We start from the raw sequence: 16,884 nt of genomic DNA, 5'->3' as shown, positions 1-16,884 counted from the left end.
GGTGGCTGACACCATTGACTAGTGCTTATCTAACATGAAGCCACTGCTTCTCAAAAAGTCGAAAGGCCACGCTGACCATAAAAAAGATTATTATCTATAAAAATTGTATAAGTATACCTAAATATCGTTTTTAACATCGACAAAAGAAGGCAATAAAAAACATCTTTTAATAGCTGCAATTTGTTTTACTGCATTTATACAGGTTAAAGAATTGTCTAAGCAAAAACAAAACCAAATATATCAAAGTGCCTGAAAAAAGGCTTTATTTTATTCTTATTTTATCGCAATTGCACTTCACATGGCAAAAACAAAGACTTTTCCCTGGGGCCATCCTCGCTCCCCGACTATTTGAGAAGCACTGGATTAAGCCAATTGAGCATGTAGTGATAACTGTGACCACTGGATGGCAGTGTTGCCTTGAAAGATGAGTTAAAATGCTAAACATATGGGCAACTCTGGAGGTTTCCTTTTCTGATAACGCTTGGCACAGAAAGAGTTAATTGCTATTCACTATTGACAATATCTCTGCATAAAAATAAAAAAAAAACATATCAAAGTCAATATAACAAATTAGAAATAAGATGCTTCATGTTCCAATTAATTTGCTCTCAATTTGAAAATATATTGTTCCTCTCAGGGCATTAAAAAGCACTAGATTTCCAAACACCTGGAGAAACACAGTTGAACATGTAACACAACCCCTAAAGTGCCTCACAAATCTACACAGATTGAGCTGAAAATTTACATTTTTGACATCAAAATAAACAAAGCTGATTTACATCCATATAAATTCTATTATCTTATCATATTGACAATTTAACCACATTTTACTTGAGCAACTTTTCCTGTCACTATGAATTATATTTTAGTTTCATGGTTATCATCACATTTTCACTATATCGCCCCAAAAAAAACAACCTGAAACAATTGTAAAATTAATCCCTTCCTGCTGTAGAATCTGAATATTTGTTGTGCTCTCCTTAGCAGTCAGTTTTGAAGCTTTTCCCCAACCGTAGACTGATAGTAGTGTACTATATTTACATATTGCTGAGTGTAAGGTTGTTTGCCTCATTATACTATTTATCATTCGTCACAAGCAAGAGAAAGCGTTTGCAGCACTCGGGTTTTACTAAGCACCCTTCTAACTGTTGTTCGCTCTACATTATGAAAAGTACGTAAATTACAGACACGTCGTACTTTTTCTTTATCTTTCTCGCTTTCCTTCTTTCTGCGCTGTCACATCACTGAGCTTCTCATTAATTCGCCCACCACTTCCTGTTCTCGAAACGGCAAGCTGCAATTTTTAGCATTCAACTTTGCCGTTTGTTGAGAAAAGGACCATTGAGACCTTTGTACCATGAATCAGCTGCTATATTATCACTGAACATAATAAAAGTGGATCAAGCATGTAACCGTGAACCTCTGATCTATTTTTTTTTTCTTTTGTTCCTATCAGGGAAAGTGCATTTGCATTTCAGTCTGTGTCTACTTGTAGGCTAATTTGACCCCTATTACTTTGAGTGTAATTAATTTGTAGTTGTAGGCCAACGAAGGTGAGTGTACATGACAGGCTGTACATGTGCGATAATTGGATCTTTGGAGATAAAAGGCTCTTGGAAAGAAAACGTGTACAACAGGGTCCTTTGAGTCTTCAATAGGTGTTTTGTCAATTGCCTGACTATTAATCAGGAGATTTTCTATGTTTGACAGACCATGCGGGATCAGGGCTGTTATCGCCACACGTCTTCCATTACTCCTAAGGTTTAAAAACACAGAAAAATAGATTGACGGATGCTGTCATCAATCTAGTTTTTGTGCCTCGAGCAATCGTTGATGCTACAGGTTAGCCACAGTACTTTCGGTATATATGATTAAAAAAGTGTTATGTTGTTTTCACTTTTGAGCAGATTGATTTACTTTTACGCAAGATTGGGTAAATTATTACTGCAGTACACATTTATTTCAAACTGATAATAACTTTGCATGAAAATTCTGTCGTTGGAGATGTGGGGTGACGCTACTTTGCGGTTTTTCAAGCGCAAAAAAACGAAGGATTACTGTATATGTAACAAATGAAATCATGCAAACCTCCCAACATACAAATCAACCCTCACAATCCGCCCATTACTTTTAAATTGTGAAATAAAACGTCACTGAAATGGGCACCCCGCTAAAACGCATTCACTGCCATTGACGATCATAGACGTCAAAGGTCCACCACCGCGTCCATAAGGTATCCAATGCAGAGCGAAACAACTGAGTTCCGTCCCATCCTTATAATGTCTAGTGCAATTCAAATTCACTTCTCTTATTAAGAGATTCCTTGAAGGCAGCAAAAGCTGTGGACGAGCATGTGCCTTTTTTTCCCGAAATATGAGCGCATATAAAAGTAACCCCTTGAGAAGTTGTGTTTTGTCAAAATGTTGATCTGATCAAATGAAAACAGGGAGTCCCAGGGGAAAAAAGTACTATTTATCTCCAAAGGATGCTCTTGGTGGAAGTATCACAGCCCAAAGGCAGGAAGAGTATTTTTAGATGGCCGCCTCCCTGTGTCATCACAAAATAGCTATAAGGGGGGAAAGCTATCACAATTCAGAGCACTCTGTGTTCTTAATGAGGCGATTCCTGGATGATTTGTGACGGTTAGACGGCTGGCTCCCTTTTGCTCTGAAGGAAAATCTTTCATTTTCTGTGAATTATGTTCCCCCTCTTTCACATGCTCATTCATGCACCGCACATGAATGAGTTCTCTTCTTTGCAAAAATGGGATCAAACTAATGCTAAACACAGCATGAATACCTTGATTCATTTAATTATGTAATGCTAAGTATGGTGGGAGTAGCTATGCCAGAAAGATTTTTCAAATCGTGCATTGTCGAAATAATAATCACAAGACCAGAAGAAATACTAACAAACAAGCTTCCTAATGTATTGGTATAAATAGTCCAAAAGCTTATGAAAGGCATATATATTTGACTGGACATGTGGGACTGAAATGACATCACAGTTGCTCAAGTAATGACCAATCACAGCTCAGAATGTGAATTTCACATGAGCCAAACGAAGAAAAAAGGTGAGCCATGAACGATTGTTGCCTGAGCACTTAGCAAACACAATATTAATCAATATTAATCAATGCCCTTTTAAGACTAATGTGAGTGCATACTACATTTTATGATAAAGACAACTTGAATTGAACAATTGACTTCCCCTTTAATCCCCAAAACATTGACGTTTTTGTAATTGTCCAAATATGCAATTGCCAGGACTTTAGATTTTTTTTTACTTCACTTGAATAAAGGAGGATCTAAAAATGGCTGGTAGAAATAGTACTTAAGCAATATACAGTATTATAGTTAATTGTGTACTAAAGTAATGATTGACTTTATGTAATCAACTACTTGAAGGACTAAAGTACTGTATTTGATTACATAAAGTAATGTGTGCTATGTAAAGTTACTTTACGTACTAAGTACTTAATTACGTAAAGAAATGTCTTACATTAGTCTTCCTTTTGTTTGGTACACGTCGTTTTTAGGCCCTCTTTTAGTGAAACAAAAATGAATCTGAATGTGATATGCTATCACAAAGACAGACTTAAGTCTCTGAAAACGAAAATTGAGATGTTGATATGTTCTAATTGAATTCCTTCTAAAGGATACATACTGGTAGCTCAACACTATGCAGTTACACCACACACCAATTTCAATGTTGCATCATCTACTTATCCCTTATTTTCATACACTTCGATTACATAGACTTTGATTCAAATTTGAACCTTTCGGCTGGTGGGAAATTAAAATTGAGACCTTAAGTCTAAAGTTGTTTGGCTAGAAATCCCAAAATGGACATCTCAAATTTTTGGGCAATAATTCAAAGAATTCAAAGCAAAAGTCTGTGACATAAGAACTGGTTTTGTGAAAACACATCATTTTATACAGTATGTATGGATTGTCTGTTTAAACTACCATACCTAAAATATGTCTTTGAGATGGAATGATTTAAAAAAGTAATCAAAGTAATAAAACAATAAATTACTTTATATTATCAATTTTACATACTAAAGCAATGCTTACCTCAAGGTAATTGATTACTAGAGTTACTGAAGTAATCACTTACTTTATTTAATCTATTATAACCAATTACTTTCTATACTAAAGTGATTGCATAATGTTCAATATTTAAAGTTACTTTACTTCAACTTAATGTCATTTATTTCTGTAGCGCTTAATTCATTTAGTACTAGCTATTTTAGACCCTCCTTTAGCCAAAGATGAAGAGATTTGAAAGAAATCTAAAGAAAACTACCGAGGTTTGAATGTTTTGACTCCTAAAAATGCCACCAATCCTAAAAAAAATATGCTTTGGGGCTTGAATGAGTCAAAGTGAGTCTCGTTAGAGAAAGTACAAGTGTAAGTGATGCGCTATGTATACAATGTGGGTGTTAGCATCTTTACTCAATTTACCTCCCAATTGAATTTAAACAACAATTGCATTACAGTTTACATCCTTCCATGGATTAGCTTCAATAAAAATGTTTGATTTGATTTTATCGGGCCACTAATACGCATTTCATCAAATTAAGCCATCCACCTATACGCTGTTTGTTATTTCTTTGTATACGGCGCACGCCCTGGGGTGTGTTCAATGTATCACATGGATGAACTGAGCTCAGACAGAACAAGAGTGTCATGTTGAAGGAGTAGGATTAAAATGCCGCATCCTGCTGCTTGGGTTGAGTCAGGTATGATTAATGGTGTAATGTTGAACAGCAAGGACAAGCAAAGGCTTTTAAGCATGGTATGAAAAAAAACCCCAACAGATTGGTAGGAAGAGGCTCTGTGTGTAGGCTAAATAATCTGCCTTTACGTATGATTATATAAGACGATTTTAATCCGCCGGAAAAGTGTTTTGTCATGCTTATGCAAAGAATACACTCAGAGGGATCATTGTCGTTATCCCCTATAACCTATTTTCCGTGGTATTATACACACCTTCTCTGCTCTTTACCTCCATCATGCTCCCATTCCGTGTGTTTTCTTCATCATTAGGATGGCTCCCGGGCAGGTCGAGAAAGGAAGAAAACCGTGTCCTTTAGCAGCAGCCTATCAGAGAAGAAGATCAGTAGTGCGGCCGACTGTATCCACTCAATGGTGGGTTAGCACCTAGGTGACCTCTGTACCCCGTTTCAAATACTTGACATGAAATGTTGACCTGCCTATTGGGGCGTAGCGGCTGTCGAACGTGTAAAATTCTCTTGTTTTGTCTCCAGGTGGAGGGGAGCGACCTGAAGAAGGTGCGTCTCAATTCTCGTGTGTATCAACGGTACTATCTTCTTGACGCCGGCCTGCAGGCACTGTGCTGGGAGCCCTCCAAGAAAGATTCGGACAAAGCCCGCATTGCGCTGGCCTCCATCCGAGAGGTCAGCGTCCAGTTAAAATGCTATTTCAAGTTTGGACTGTTATTGCCAACCCAAGAGTTCATTGATTTTTTTTTTTTTTTTCTTAGACCAAGTCATTGGAAATGTTTACAACCCCGAACCACGCGATTGGCTGCAGTTGGTTTGTTTTTATGGCGTCTGACGTGGGCGTATCTCTTGTGGCCTTATATTTTAGGTGCGGACGGGTCGTAACACAGAGATATTCCGCACTAGCGGCATCTATGAGCAGATTTCGGAGGACTGCGCGTTCTCCATCATCTATGGAGAGCTGTACGAGAGCCTGGACCTTGTGGCCCATTCAACAGAAGTGGCTAATATATGGGTGACTGGCCTAAGGTAAAACCAATTGAGTGGTGCTAAATTGCATGTAACGGTTTCATTTGTTTTCGGTCTATATCCTTTGACTCATTCCAGACACCCTATGCTCCAGTGGACTTAGTAGAAGACATTCTGACCTTTTTAATGTCTCATGTTTTGGGTGGAATGCAATTAACTTTAATGTCATAGTGGGACTAAAGGGACACATCAATGCACAGAAATGAATTGGTTGGGTGTCAGGAGGATATGATACACAAAACCACTACATTAGCTCATTTCATGAGGGCAAGGATGTCAAACCCTTCAAGCCCTTTTTGTCAGGGCCAGGAGTGGCTCTCAGAGGGCCGTTATGATGGCAAAAACAAATACAGGTTAACATTGTGTCATCGTATCGTTACGTATGTACAATAAATGGGTGCATTACTAGTTTTAAAATCAGATGTTTGAAAAAATTGTTTAATCGGGTATTCTTTAAAAAAGGGAATAAAAAAAAACATTACTGCACAATGACAATTTGAAATTTTGGTGCAGATTTTAACGATCATGGAAGTTGACACAAATAATTTTCGAGCCTTTTTTTATGTTGCACATGATCAGTTTTTTTGTTTTTTTTAAGTCACATAAAATCAAGTGCTGGGCCAGATCTGGCTCCCAAGCCTTGAGTTTTACACTTGCATAAGGGGGCTCTGGTTGTTTTGTTTTGATATTCATAAATGTTTTGAGCTGATGTAAGGACAGGTAGTTTTGAAAAAAAAAAAAAAAAAAAGTAATTTCCTGCATAAATGTTTTCACAAAACCAGACTTATGTCACGGAGATTAGTTTTGAGATATTGACAATCTTACAAATTTGCAACAGAGATGTACATTTGGGGATTTTTACTAAAAAAAACCTAACGGTCTTGACTTTGATTTCCTCGCAGCGAAAAGCTTCAAATTAATCGAAGTGGATGAAAACAAGGGATTAGTATGTGATGCGCACCATTGAAAGATGATTGTGCTAAAACTAAATGTGTTTTTAGGGATTTCAACTTGGCAACATTCAAATTGTAACTTTGTCAACTTGTGAACTACTACCATGTATTATTTTTAGGTTAATTAAGTGTAGCGTTTGAATATATCTATCTGAATTTTCATTTTCGGGAACAAACATCTGATATTGTGAAAACGCATCACATTAGGCCTCCCCTAGCTGTTAATAACATTTCATATTGCTAATATTGGGCCCAAATAGCATGAATTACATTTTGGTGAATTCCATGTTTTTTCCCAGAAAAATTACTCTTAGTCAGCAGTGACTCAGCCCACACATGTGCCTGTTATTTTTACAAATTATTGACCTTGGATGTCAAAACTGGTTTGCGCTAGTGCTTTAGAGATGGGAGGATTTCGACCAAGACCACAGCTATGTTCCATAAAAGTTAGTCAACAACAAAAAAAGCACTGAAAAGTATAAACCAGAACTATATTTGATATCATTTAATATCGTCCTTTTGTCTCCACCTCCAGGTATCTTATTCAGTACGGGAAAAATGCCCTGGACATGCTTGCCAGCAGACAGCACAGACTTCGTCTTGGTTGGTTGGAGCAGCTTTTCTCTTCTGCTGCTGATTCGGATAGTCAGAGGGACATCGAGCAAGGTATTTGCTTGCAGTCCGCTGTCAAACTGATACAGACGGTGAATCCAGGGGTGAGGAGCGGAAAAGTGGAGCACAGATTTAAAGAGCTTCAGAGGGGTCGAGCTGAGCGTCTCTCACTTAATAACGGATCAGGAGCTAAAGACCAAATCAAAGCCACGCCAACATTCGGGCCGAGAAATGAGAGGGTCACGCAGCAGGAGTTCATCGAGGTCTTTCACGACTTTTGCACACGCCCGGAGATTTACTTCCTCTTGGTGCAGTTCTCTAGCAACAAGGAATTCCTGGACACCAAAGACTTGACCAGGTTCCTCGAGGCTGAGCAAGGTGTTGCCCAGGTCAGGAAATTGATCCAAACACTCCAGCACAATCCCAGCATTGATGTTGTCCTCATGTCTGCTTGCTCTCACACAGGTGACAGAGGAGGACAGTCTAGACCTCATCCAATCCCACGAGCCATCAGAAGAGGGCCGGCAGCAGGGCTACCTGTCCATGGATGGCTTCAATAGCTACCTGACGTCGACAGAGTGCCACCTCTTCGATAGGGAGCATGACGCTGTGTGTCAGGACATGCGCCAGCCGTTGTCTCACTATTTCATCAACTCTTCTCACAACACCTACCTCATTGAGGACCAATATAAAGGATCCTCCGACGTTACCGGTTACATTCGGGCGCTCAAGATGGGCTGTCGGTGTGTGGAGGTGGACATATGGGACGGTCCGGATGGAGAGCCGGTGGTGTGTACCGGACACAGCCTCTGCCCTCCTCTTGTCCTGCGCAATGTTTTGGAAGCAATTGGCCGGTTTGCTTTTGTTGCGTCGGAGTATCCGTTGATTGTGTGTATCGAGAACCACTGTTCGCTTAGACAGCAGAAAGTGATGATGCAGCACCTGGCGAAAATACTCGGGGGTCAGCTCTTTACACACTCTCCGGTCGAGAGGGAGCCATACCTTCCCTCGCCACAAGCCTTAAGGCATCAGATCCTGCTGAAGGGGAAAAAGCTGAAACCCGGTTGGCAAGCAGAGGACGGTGAAGTCAGTGAGGAGGACGAAGGGGCTGAGATGTGTCCAAGGATGAGGACGTCGGCCAATGGTGGGGCAACAACTGAAGGTAGTCCAAAAGAAAAGCAGCAGACAAGGTTAAATTCAACAGCTGTCAGGATGTGTAACCCTCCTCATCATCCTCACAAAAAAATCTCTCTGTTGAAGGAGCTCTCAGACTTGGTCACCCTTTGCGAATCGGTCCACTTCGTCGACTTCCCGACGTCAACCAAAAGCCAAAAACCTTGGCAAATGTGCTCTTTTAATGAGACCCAGGCCGGGCGTCTCGCTGGCGAGACTCCCGGTGACTTTGTCAATCATAACAAACACTTCCTGTCACGAGTGTATCCAAATCCCATGCGCATCGATTCCAGCAACATGAACCCGCAGGATCTGTGGAAATACGGTTGCCAGATTGTGTCTATGAACTTCCAGACAGCTGGACTAATGATGGACCTCAACGCAGCCTGGTTCCGGCAGAATGGAAATTGCGGTTATGTTCTACGGCCTGCCATCATGCGGCAGGAGGTCTCCTATTTCAGTGCAGACACCAGAGACACCGTGCCTGGGGTCTTACCGCAGTTGCTCCATGTCAAGGTGTGAGGGACTGCAACAATCTCACCACACAATTCTTGGTGGTTTATCAATTAATGATGATTACGTTCTGAAACAGCCCATGTGCTGACCCTTCCAGGTAATCAGCGGACAGAACCTTCCCAAGCCGAGGGGTTCTGTGGCCAAAGGGGATGTGGTGGACCCTTACGTGTATGTGGAGATCCACGGCATCCCAGCGGACTGCACGGAGCGCCGCACCAGGACCGTCTTTCAGAACTCCGACAACCCAGTCTTTGATGAGAGCTTCGAGTTCCAGATCAATCTGCCGGAGCTCGCCATGGTTCGCTTTGTGGTGCTGGATGACGACTTCATAGGAGATGAGTTCATAGGTGGGTTAAGTAAGATTGAGTTGAAATTTTATTAACGACGTTTTCACCATGACGTCACGTACTTTCAGGTTGCAAAAGCTAGTGTTGCAGGTCTCAAGATGGTTATCGAGTCTCAGAATCGAGACGAGACTCTTGGTCTTGTTACTGTCAGGGCATATTGGATATTAATCAAGACTGGTCAATTCCTACTGCGAGAAATTACAAAATGTGTAGAAATATATCAAATTTGCTTAGATTTTACATTTGTTTGATATTAATATTTTTTTAGCATGGTTTTTTTTTTCAACTTTGATAAATCTATCTTGTTCTTGTCTTGATATCAATCTCCAAAAGTCTTGAACTTGCATCTTGATTATCTTCTCTCTTGATTGCACCACTAGTCAACATTGCTCCATGTTATTTGAGCAAGGCACTGGCAAATGATTTTGACTAAACATCTCACACATGCCAGAAAATGCCTTCCATGAAGCCATTGATACACGTTTAGTTCCAAATCTCTCTTTAGAAAATTGAGAGTCTAGCAATCATCTGTGTAAAACTATTCACAAAAAGATACCCTCAGGTATCTGTCCTCTATCCTCAGGTATGTTTGGTGTTGCAAGCCCAAACAAAAGGTTGTTTCCATCTTTTGAGTTAGTCAGCAGTATTTAATTTCTCAGTCACTTAAAAGTAATCTGCATATCTAGAGATTGGCCGAGAAAATACAAATCCCTCATCACAGGTCAATACACCATCCCGCTGGAGTGTCTCCAACCCGGGTACCGCCATGTCCCGCTTCAGTCTCTGACCGGGGAGGATCTACCTCACTCCAAGCTCTTCGTCCATGTGGCCCTCACCAATCGTAGAGGAGGGGGAAAGCCTCATAAAAGGGGCCTGTCTGTGCGAAAAGCCCACAGGAAACGTGACTACACAGCTCTAAGGGACTTGGAAATCCGGTCCATTGACGAGGTCTTCAAAATGGCTGCCCCTCTGTTGAGAGAGGCCACGGATTTGAGAGAAAACATGCAGGTGAGAGGGCCAGAGTTCTAAAGCATATTGATCGACTCTTTTTGGATTCTCATGAGGATTTGGCATTTGTTTTTCCAAACAGAATTCTGTGGCTCTGTTCAGGGAGCTGTGCGGGGTTTCGGCTGTGTCCAACCTCATGCAGTGCATACTCGCTCTTGGTTCCAGAGCGAGAGGACCTGAAGGGATGCCTTTACTACTGTTTGACCTCCAGAAGGCCTACCCCACCCTGGAGCCTCAGGGACCCCTGCCTGATGTCCTTCGCCGTGTTGTCTCCACATATGACATGGTGAGGAAGGAAAGGAGCTGACAGTAAATATGCTTATTGTTTCTCCCCTCCAGATACAAAACATATCTCTGAAGTGCGCCGAAGGGAAGGAAATGTTAAACAAAAGCCACAAAGCTCACCGATGCGCCACCGCCCATCTTCCTGTCGGCTTCACACAACAATGAACACTCCTCTGCGTTAGGCAGCTTTTTTCTCAGCACATATTTTGCACCAAAACAAACTGACCCTGGATGTTATGCAGACCTGAATCGCACTTATGTTTCCCAAACTAAAGGCAGGGCTTTTATTGACTCAGGAGGAAGCTATTTAGTACACTGATAACATGGCAGCCCGCATGGACATAGTTGAGGGTTTTTAACATCTATCTTTGAATATTTTTGTGTGAAATGTCACACATTTGAGCCTTTCAGATGTTTGGCAGGGTCCCAACTACACATCTTGGCTTCAGCATGCTGTACCCCTTCCCCATTATAGAAAACTTGAGAGCCTTAGCTGGCCCACTGGCTGGATGACAATAGTGCCTCATTGCCATTATGTTATTGAATCCTTTTAAAATTTGACACTAGCTAATGGGGATCTTAAATAAAATCAAATAAAATCTTCTATACATGTACATTTTTGGACACCGAGCATGCCTATGCTCACTGGTTAGCAGTCAAGATTAGCATCAGCATGCTAGCAATTACTTTTTACCCTTGTGGAGTATTTTGACCATTTTTGGGACATTTTCTTCTACAGCATTCTTATAGTATTTTAGCCAAGGGATAGTACACTCTGTGTAGTGTGATAACTAAGTGGCCATGTCATGTTGAACATTTTTGACATGTCAACATCTGGGAGAAACTTGAGCTCCCTAGTGTCTTCTATCAATGCTTTTATCTTGAAAGTGAAATGCTTTTGATGTAAAGATTAAAGGATTGGACAAAATACCACACAAGGGTTAAGGTAAACCTACCAGTTAGTTTATACGTCATTTTAGATTTACATTACACAGGTAATAGAGTTCTTAAAGTCACTTATAGATGATATTTCAACAATATTCCATGAATAAACCTGAGAGTGGAACTGCCCGTGAGCTACTGTGAGGTCCAACTTCATGTTCTTCCACTTCTTTTTCTTCTTGACGAGCAGACTCGGCACTTTATGTTCTTGAACCGCCCCTACTGGTTAAAATTTAAACACCTAAAACAGCAACTATAGAATCGGAGTCAAACCTACGGCCCGTGGGCCTGATCCAGCCTGCAAAGAGGTTTAATCTGTCAAGATGATTTTGATCATTTAAAAAAAATGAACAGGGCCAAACTCATTAGTCCGCTGTCCATTATACTGTAATGCCCTTCTGTGTGTTAAAGCAATCCTGCCCATTTGTCATTCAGCTTTGCTTGTTAGCGCCACATGTGGGACAGGAGGGGTAGTGCAGTTTTTTTTCCACCTTCTGTGGGAGCGGGATACTCAAGATCCCGTTTTAAGAGTTCTGTCATTCAGGTTTTGAATCCTGGTTCCATGTACTTTGTTTTTCTCCCATGTCCCTAAAACATGCATGTTAGGTTCATTGAAGATGCAGATGCCCATAAGAATGAATGTGCCCGGGCGTCCAACCTCTTGAATCATTTGGATTAAGCTCCACCTCACCTAGGACCCTAATGAGGCCAGGCGCTATAGAAAATGAATGAATGGGTTCCTAAGTTTGCTTTTAATTCTTCTACTCTTTCACCCTCCAACCTACACAGTTACTGCCCTTTCCTCCTTTTCCCTGCGGGCCTGCTTCAACTGTGGCTGACCCATATAAAGGGGACTTGACGCAGATGTGCACTTGCACTCAGCCATTCTGCTGAATACTATGCCAATTCATGGGTCTGCTGTTGCTGAAACTCATAATATACATATATTTGGGAAGATGAAATCATGCGCTATTGTGAACTGTAAGTGAGGACAGTAACGTCTTGACATTATCTTGTCTTATTAAGTTGTAATGAAGGCTATGGTGCGTAAACCTGATTTAATTACAGTTGTTTGTCATTGCCGTTTTAGTAGAAACTGATGTGTGCATTACTATGCGCATGTCTGCGTGCAAATTTGGAGCCACTTTCGTTTGGAATCAAGCGCATCACAGTTGAAAAAGATCACGGCGGTGCTGAATCTCATTAGCATAGATTTGAATATGCTTTGACTAAATAGATTTTCACACCTCCATCCCAAACTATCGACGTAGCATTGATGCAAGTGTGTTTGTTGAGCATTCGTTTATCAAACAGTGGGGTCACGTCCCTTCAGGCTTTGCAGGCCGAGGCCTAGCATTAATCAGCCAGAGGCAAGTAATGTTATTACCATGCACTGTGTGTGTGGTCATTACTCTAACCGAATGGTTCTATTGGTCTCCTAGGATTCCTATACAATGTGCATGTGTCTGTCTGTAAAAGCATGACTCTAATCTGCCATGTTCATTATTTTAATTACCACCGACACTTGCAAAAGCTTTGTGACTGCTTCGGAAGGATGCATTGCGCAGTTCTATGCTGTATGATTTGTAGTGAACACATAATGAAAACGTTTGTACTGAATCTCTACTTGAATGCACATGTTTGCAGATGGTCCAGGCCAGCAAAGCTGTGCTTGAGCTCTCTGATGGAATCTATGAAAGAATTCTGCATATAAAGATGACAGGTGAGTAAAAAATTATATATATATGTAAAGTATTCATTTTACAGGGTCCTAAGGAGGTGTGTCCCAATATTTTTGTCCCTATCGTGTATTTTCTCCTATCACAATTTTGTTGACTTCAGCATTCTGACTCCAGACTTGTCAGCGCAGGGCCATTAAACAGCATATCATGAGTTTAAGGGTAAAAAAAAAAAAAAAAGACCTCTTGTGAGATATTTTTGTTACGCGTCAGTGGGTTTCACATGCATGCTGGTTTGAATAGAGAGAGCTTTGACAGAGATGAATGTAGCGCTTGTAAATCAGCAAAAAATTCCCAAGCAACTTATCTCTCCATCTCCTCCAGGTTATAGGTTCACTTTTTATAATCATGTGACATATGAATTTGCTTATATCATCGGAGCCTCTGTCACCAGTACAGTACACAAATACTATGGGAAATATACCTTTTGCAATTCAACCAAACAGTAATATTTAAAACCATGATAGGTTGTGTCTGAGCATGTCTGCAGTGTGAGAAACTGTAGAGCACAAGGTCATAAAGTACATGCCTGTAAAGATGCCAATCAGTGAATCCCATGGCGACGGTCACTCAGAGGAAGCTACGGGATGTCTGGAAGCTGCAAGAGTAGAGATAAAACTCATGGCGCTCACAAAGTGAAGAGGGACGTGGATCACATGTGTGATAAACAAACAGTTGCTTATAGTTCAATTACATAACACATATTATGGTGGTGGAAACCAGGCATACTGGTTAACCAGGTTATATAAAAATTGTGTAGACATACTGAACACTCGCCAGCCACAACATTAGGTACATTTTAACTACTCTTTAAATACAACTTGGATTAATTTAAAAGGGAAGTCAAACCAGAAGGTTGACCAGAAGTCCCATCTACTCCATGATATGTTCAAAATGTGAGTCTATTCTTATTTTAGTGCTGCATCATCATTGTCCGTATAGCCCTATTACTGTTTTTTATTGCCTACTATGTCTACTTTATTATTTGCTCTATTGTGTGGAATGTAAGTGAACAGAATAAGAATTTCATTGCGTCGTGTTACTATTCATATGTCAATAAAACTCTTGAATCTTTATATGCGCATCCACTAGTCTGAACACATGGCATTCCAATGAATACTGTGCTTGTGGAATATAAATAAACTACAAAATCAACCAGTTTTCATCCCATTTCAGGGAGCGGCCATTTAGTCACTTTGTCATCTGAAAATGTCACATCTCACGACTCAGCTGTTTTCTGAGTTAGGTCGTGTGACATTCGCAAGCTGAACCGTGATTGATTGTTACCTGAGCAACTGTGATGGCATTTTCAGTCTACAGCATAAGACAAAATGGCCGCCTCTTGAGCTGGATGAGAAATTTTGCTGCTCAAGTCGTATTCCTCCAAGACAATATCCATCAGAATGCCATGTTTAGACTAGTCGGGCTGCTTAGAACTTGATGATTTCCAATTTAATACTCTAAATTACCCCTAAATCGTCCCCCTGACCTATAACCCAGACACAGTAAAAATACGAAATTCTCGACTTGACCCGATTGGATGTTTTTTTGTGTTACAGGTCTATGTATTTTTGTATACCTTATGTGCTTCTGTAATATTTGATCCCCTGCACTGCCAGTGCGGAGCAACAATCACATATACAGTATACATATACATGCAAGGCAGGTCTATAGGCTTTGTGTTGCCTAGCAACGCTGACATAAAGTTGGAAATCCAGCAACTTCTGGAGTATGCACACAGCATGTGAGTGTGCAAAACTAAATTATACTCCAAGCTGTTTGTTTCTCACTCAGCGTTGTACGTGTGTGTGTGGTCACTACTACACCATGTGTACCATTTGGACTCCTGTTGATGGCTCAGAGTTTAATGTGCGCCCCACGTTAACCCACTTCTCTGTTTCCATGGCAACTGTGGGACGGTGGCCCGGGGCGGCCAGAGGAAACAGATGCATAGCACACATACTAGACAGCGGTCAACGGTTTTTATTTTGAGCAGTACCTGTTGACATACCATTAGGTTTACCTTATGAGATAAATCTATTGTAGGTGATTTTGGCAGAGGTAGTCAGCGTTGTCATGAAATGATGTAGAGAAAAAATTCCATATGGTTCAATAAAGGTCAGGAAACTGATACTGGTACATCAGATAAATATAGTTTAAACAAGGGTCCCCACCTACAGGTCCATGGATCAACTGGTAACGGCCCGCATGGGCCGCACCAAAAATAATTATTTTCGCTTTACTGTATGAATTATTTAAGCCTTAAGATATTTTACAGTATTTTGAAAAAACTTCAATTTTGAAAACTGTCCAGGTTCTCTTGGATCTGTTTCAGTCACTTAAGACACCAACACCATCACTGATTAAGAAGAAAAATGAGTAAAAAAACATGTCTTTGGGGAGGGGAAAAGGCCCATTCAAGAGACAGGAGACAATGATTGCGTTGATGGGTCCATCGTCCCCCCATGGTCCAAAATAAAATTCTCAAGCGTTGACAATCCGTGGTGATGCCATTGGTGATTTAATTTCAAACTAAATAAGAGTTTTATGGCACTGACGTTTCTAACTGGAAAGTACAACTTCCCATTGGCGGGCAGCGCTTGTCACTGTGTGGCTGCCACGCCCCCTTTATGATGTCGTTCAGTGCTTCCGGCAAAAAAATGCATCCTCCTATCCCCTTGACCTTTATACTCACAAGGGTTGCAGAGTAAATGAAGGAGATCAAAAGAGGTGTTTTACTGACATGAACTCATTCAATGCCAGGGACTTATTTTCACGTTTTTTTTCTTCCGAATATTAAATTCCAGATACAATATCCGAGTATCGATTATGTATTTGATTCTTATGACTGTACTTAATACTTAGATCTATACTTAAGCACATTAAGAACGTTAATTTCTAGATACTTAAGTGTTAAATTAATACTTAAGTAGCTGTAAGTATTATTAAGTATTAAGTATTAAATCAATACTTAAGTATCTGGGACTGAATGTCTGGACTCTAAAAACGTAAAAATACGTCCCTGGTGTTGAATGCAATCGACAATACTTAAGTATTGATTTAATACTTAAATATCCGTAAATGTTCGGAATTTTTTTTTGAAAATACGTCCCTGGCATCGAAGGAGTTAAATTGCAAAACTGTCAATAGATCACACTCACTGACAGACCTTCCTTCTAACAAATCAGTCCCCGTGGGAACCCAGTTTTCATAACGAAAGTTCCGCTCACGGCTGACATTGAACGTTCAGCTGTGTGCTCCCAAACATTTTCATCACTTCGACATTTTCAGTAGTAAATGGTAATATGATCAAATTTCTAACCTTTACCATTTGCCTTTTTGCAGCTATGACATTCCACGAGCATCTCCAGGGCCTGGCGGCAAAGGAGGGCTTGAAAGGGCGAAAGGTGGGTCGAGCTGTGGAAAGCTTCACCTGGAACATCACCATCCTTAAGGTCAGAAACGCAAAATAAGCCAGGAGTCACGTTTGAGCCATTTTGACGGTCCTCTAACATTTGACCTTTCGTCCTTTT

The 16,884-nt window shown here is 40.7% G+C and overlaps 1 protein-coding gene across 3 annotated transcripts in view; it reads left to right on the top strand.

Moving 5' to 3' along the window:
* Window positions 1-16,884, top strand: part of LOC148406512 (inactive phospholipase C-like protein 2) — a 61,604-nt gene that overhangs the window by 41,477 nt on the left and 3,243 nt on the right. For 2 of the 3 annotated variants that reach the window (XM_088404578.1, XM_088404577.1), the window contains 10 exons: window positions 5,052-5,153; window positions 5,273-5,422; window positions 5,616-5,776; window positions 7,265-7,730; window positions 7,807-9,030; window positions 9,128-9,377; window positions 10,099-10,385; window positions 10,468-10,671; window positions 13,260-13,335; window positions 16,697-16,806. In XM_088404578.1, coding sequence (XP_088260704.1) covers window positions 5,052-5,153; window positions 5,273-5,422; window positions 5,616-5,776; window positions 7,265-7,730; window positions 7,807-9,030; window positions 9,128-9,377; window positions 10,099-10,385; window positions 10,468-10,671; window positions 13,260-13,335; window positions 16,697-16,806 — 3,030 coding nt within the window. Of the gene's footprint in view, window positions 1-5,051; window positions 5,154-5,272; window positions 5,423-5,615; window positions 5,777-7,264; window positions 7,731-7,806; window positions 9,031-9,127; window positions 9,378-10,098; window positions 10,386-10,467; window positions 10,672-13,259; window positions 13,336-16,696; window positions 16,807-16,884 lie in introns of those variants that run through there. The other variant, XR_015863949.1, reaches the window with a different exon arrangement.

This window comes from Hippichthys cyanospilos, chromosome 21 (assembly GCF_059441005.1).
Source record: "Hippichthys cyanospilos isolate Australia breed blue-spotted pipefish chromosome 21, RoL_Hcya_1.0, whole genome shotgun sequence".
In the NCBI taxonomy this organism is placed as follows: Eukaryota; Metazoa; Chordata; class Actinopteri; order Syngnathiformes; family Syngnathidae; genus Hippichthys; species Hippichthys cyanospilos.
This window is presented reverse-complemented; position numbering and strand designations above follow the sequence as displayed.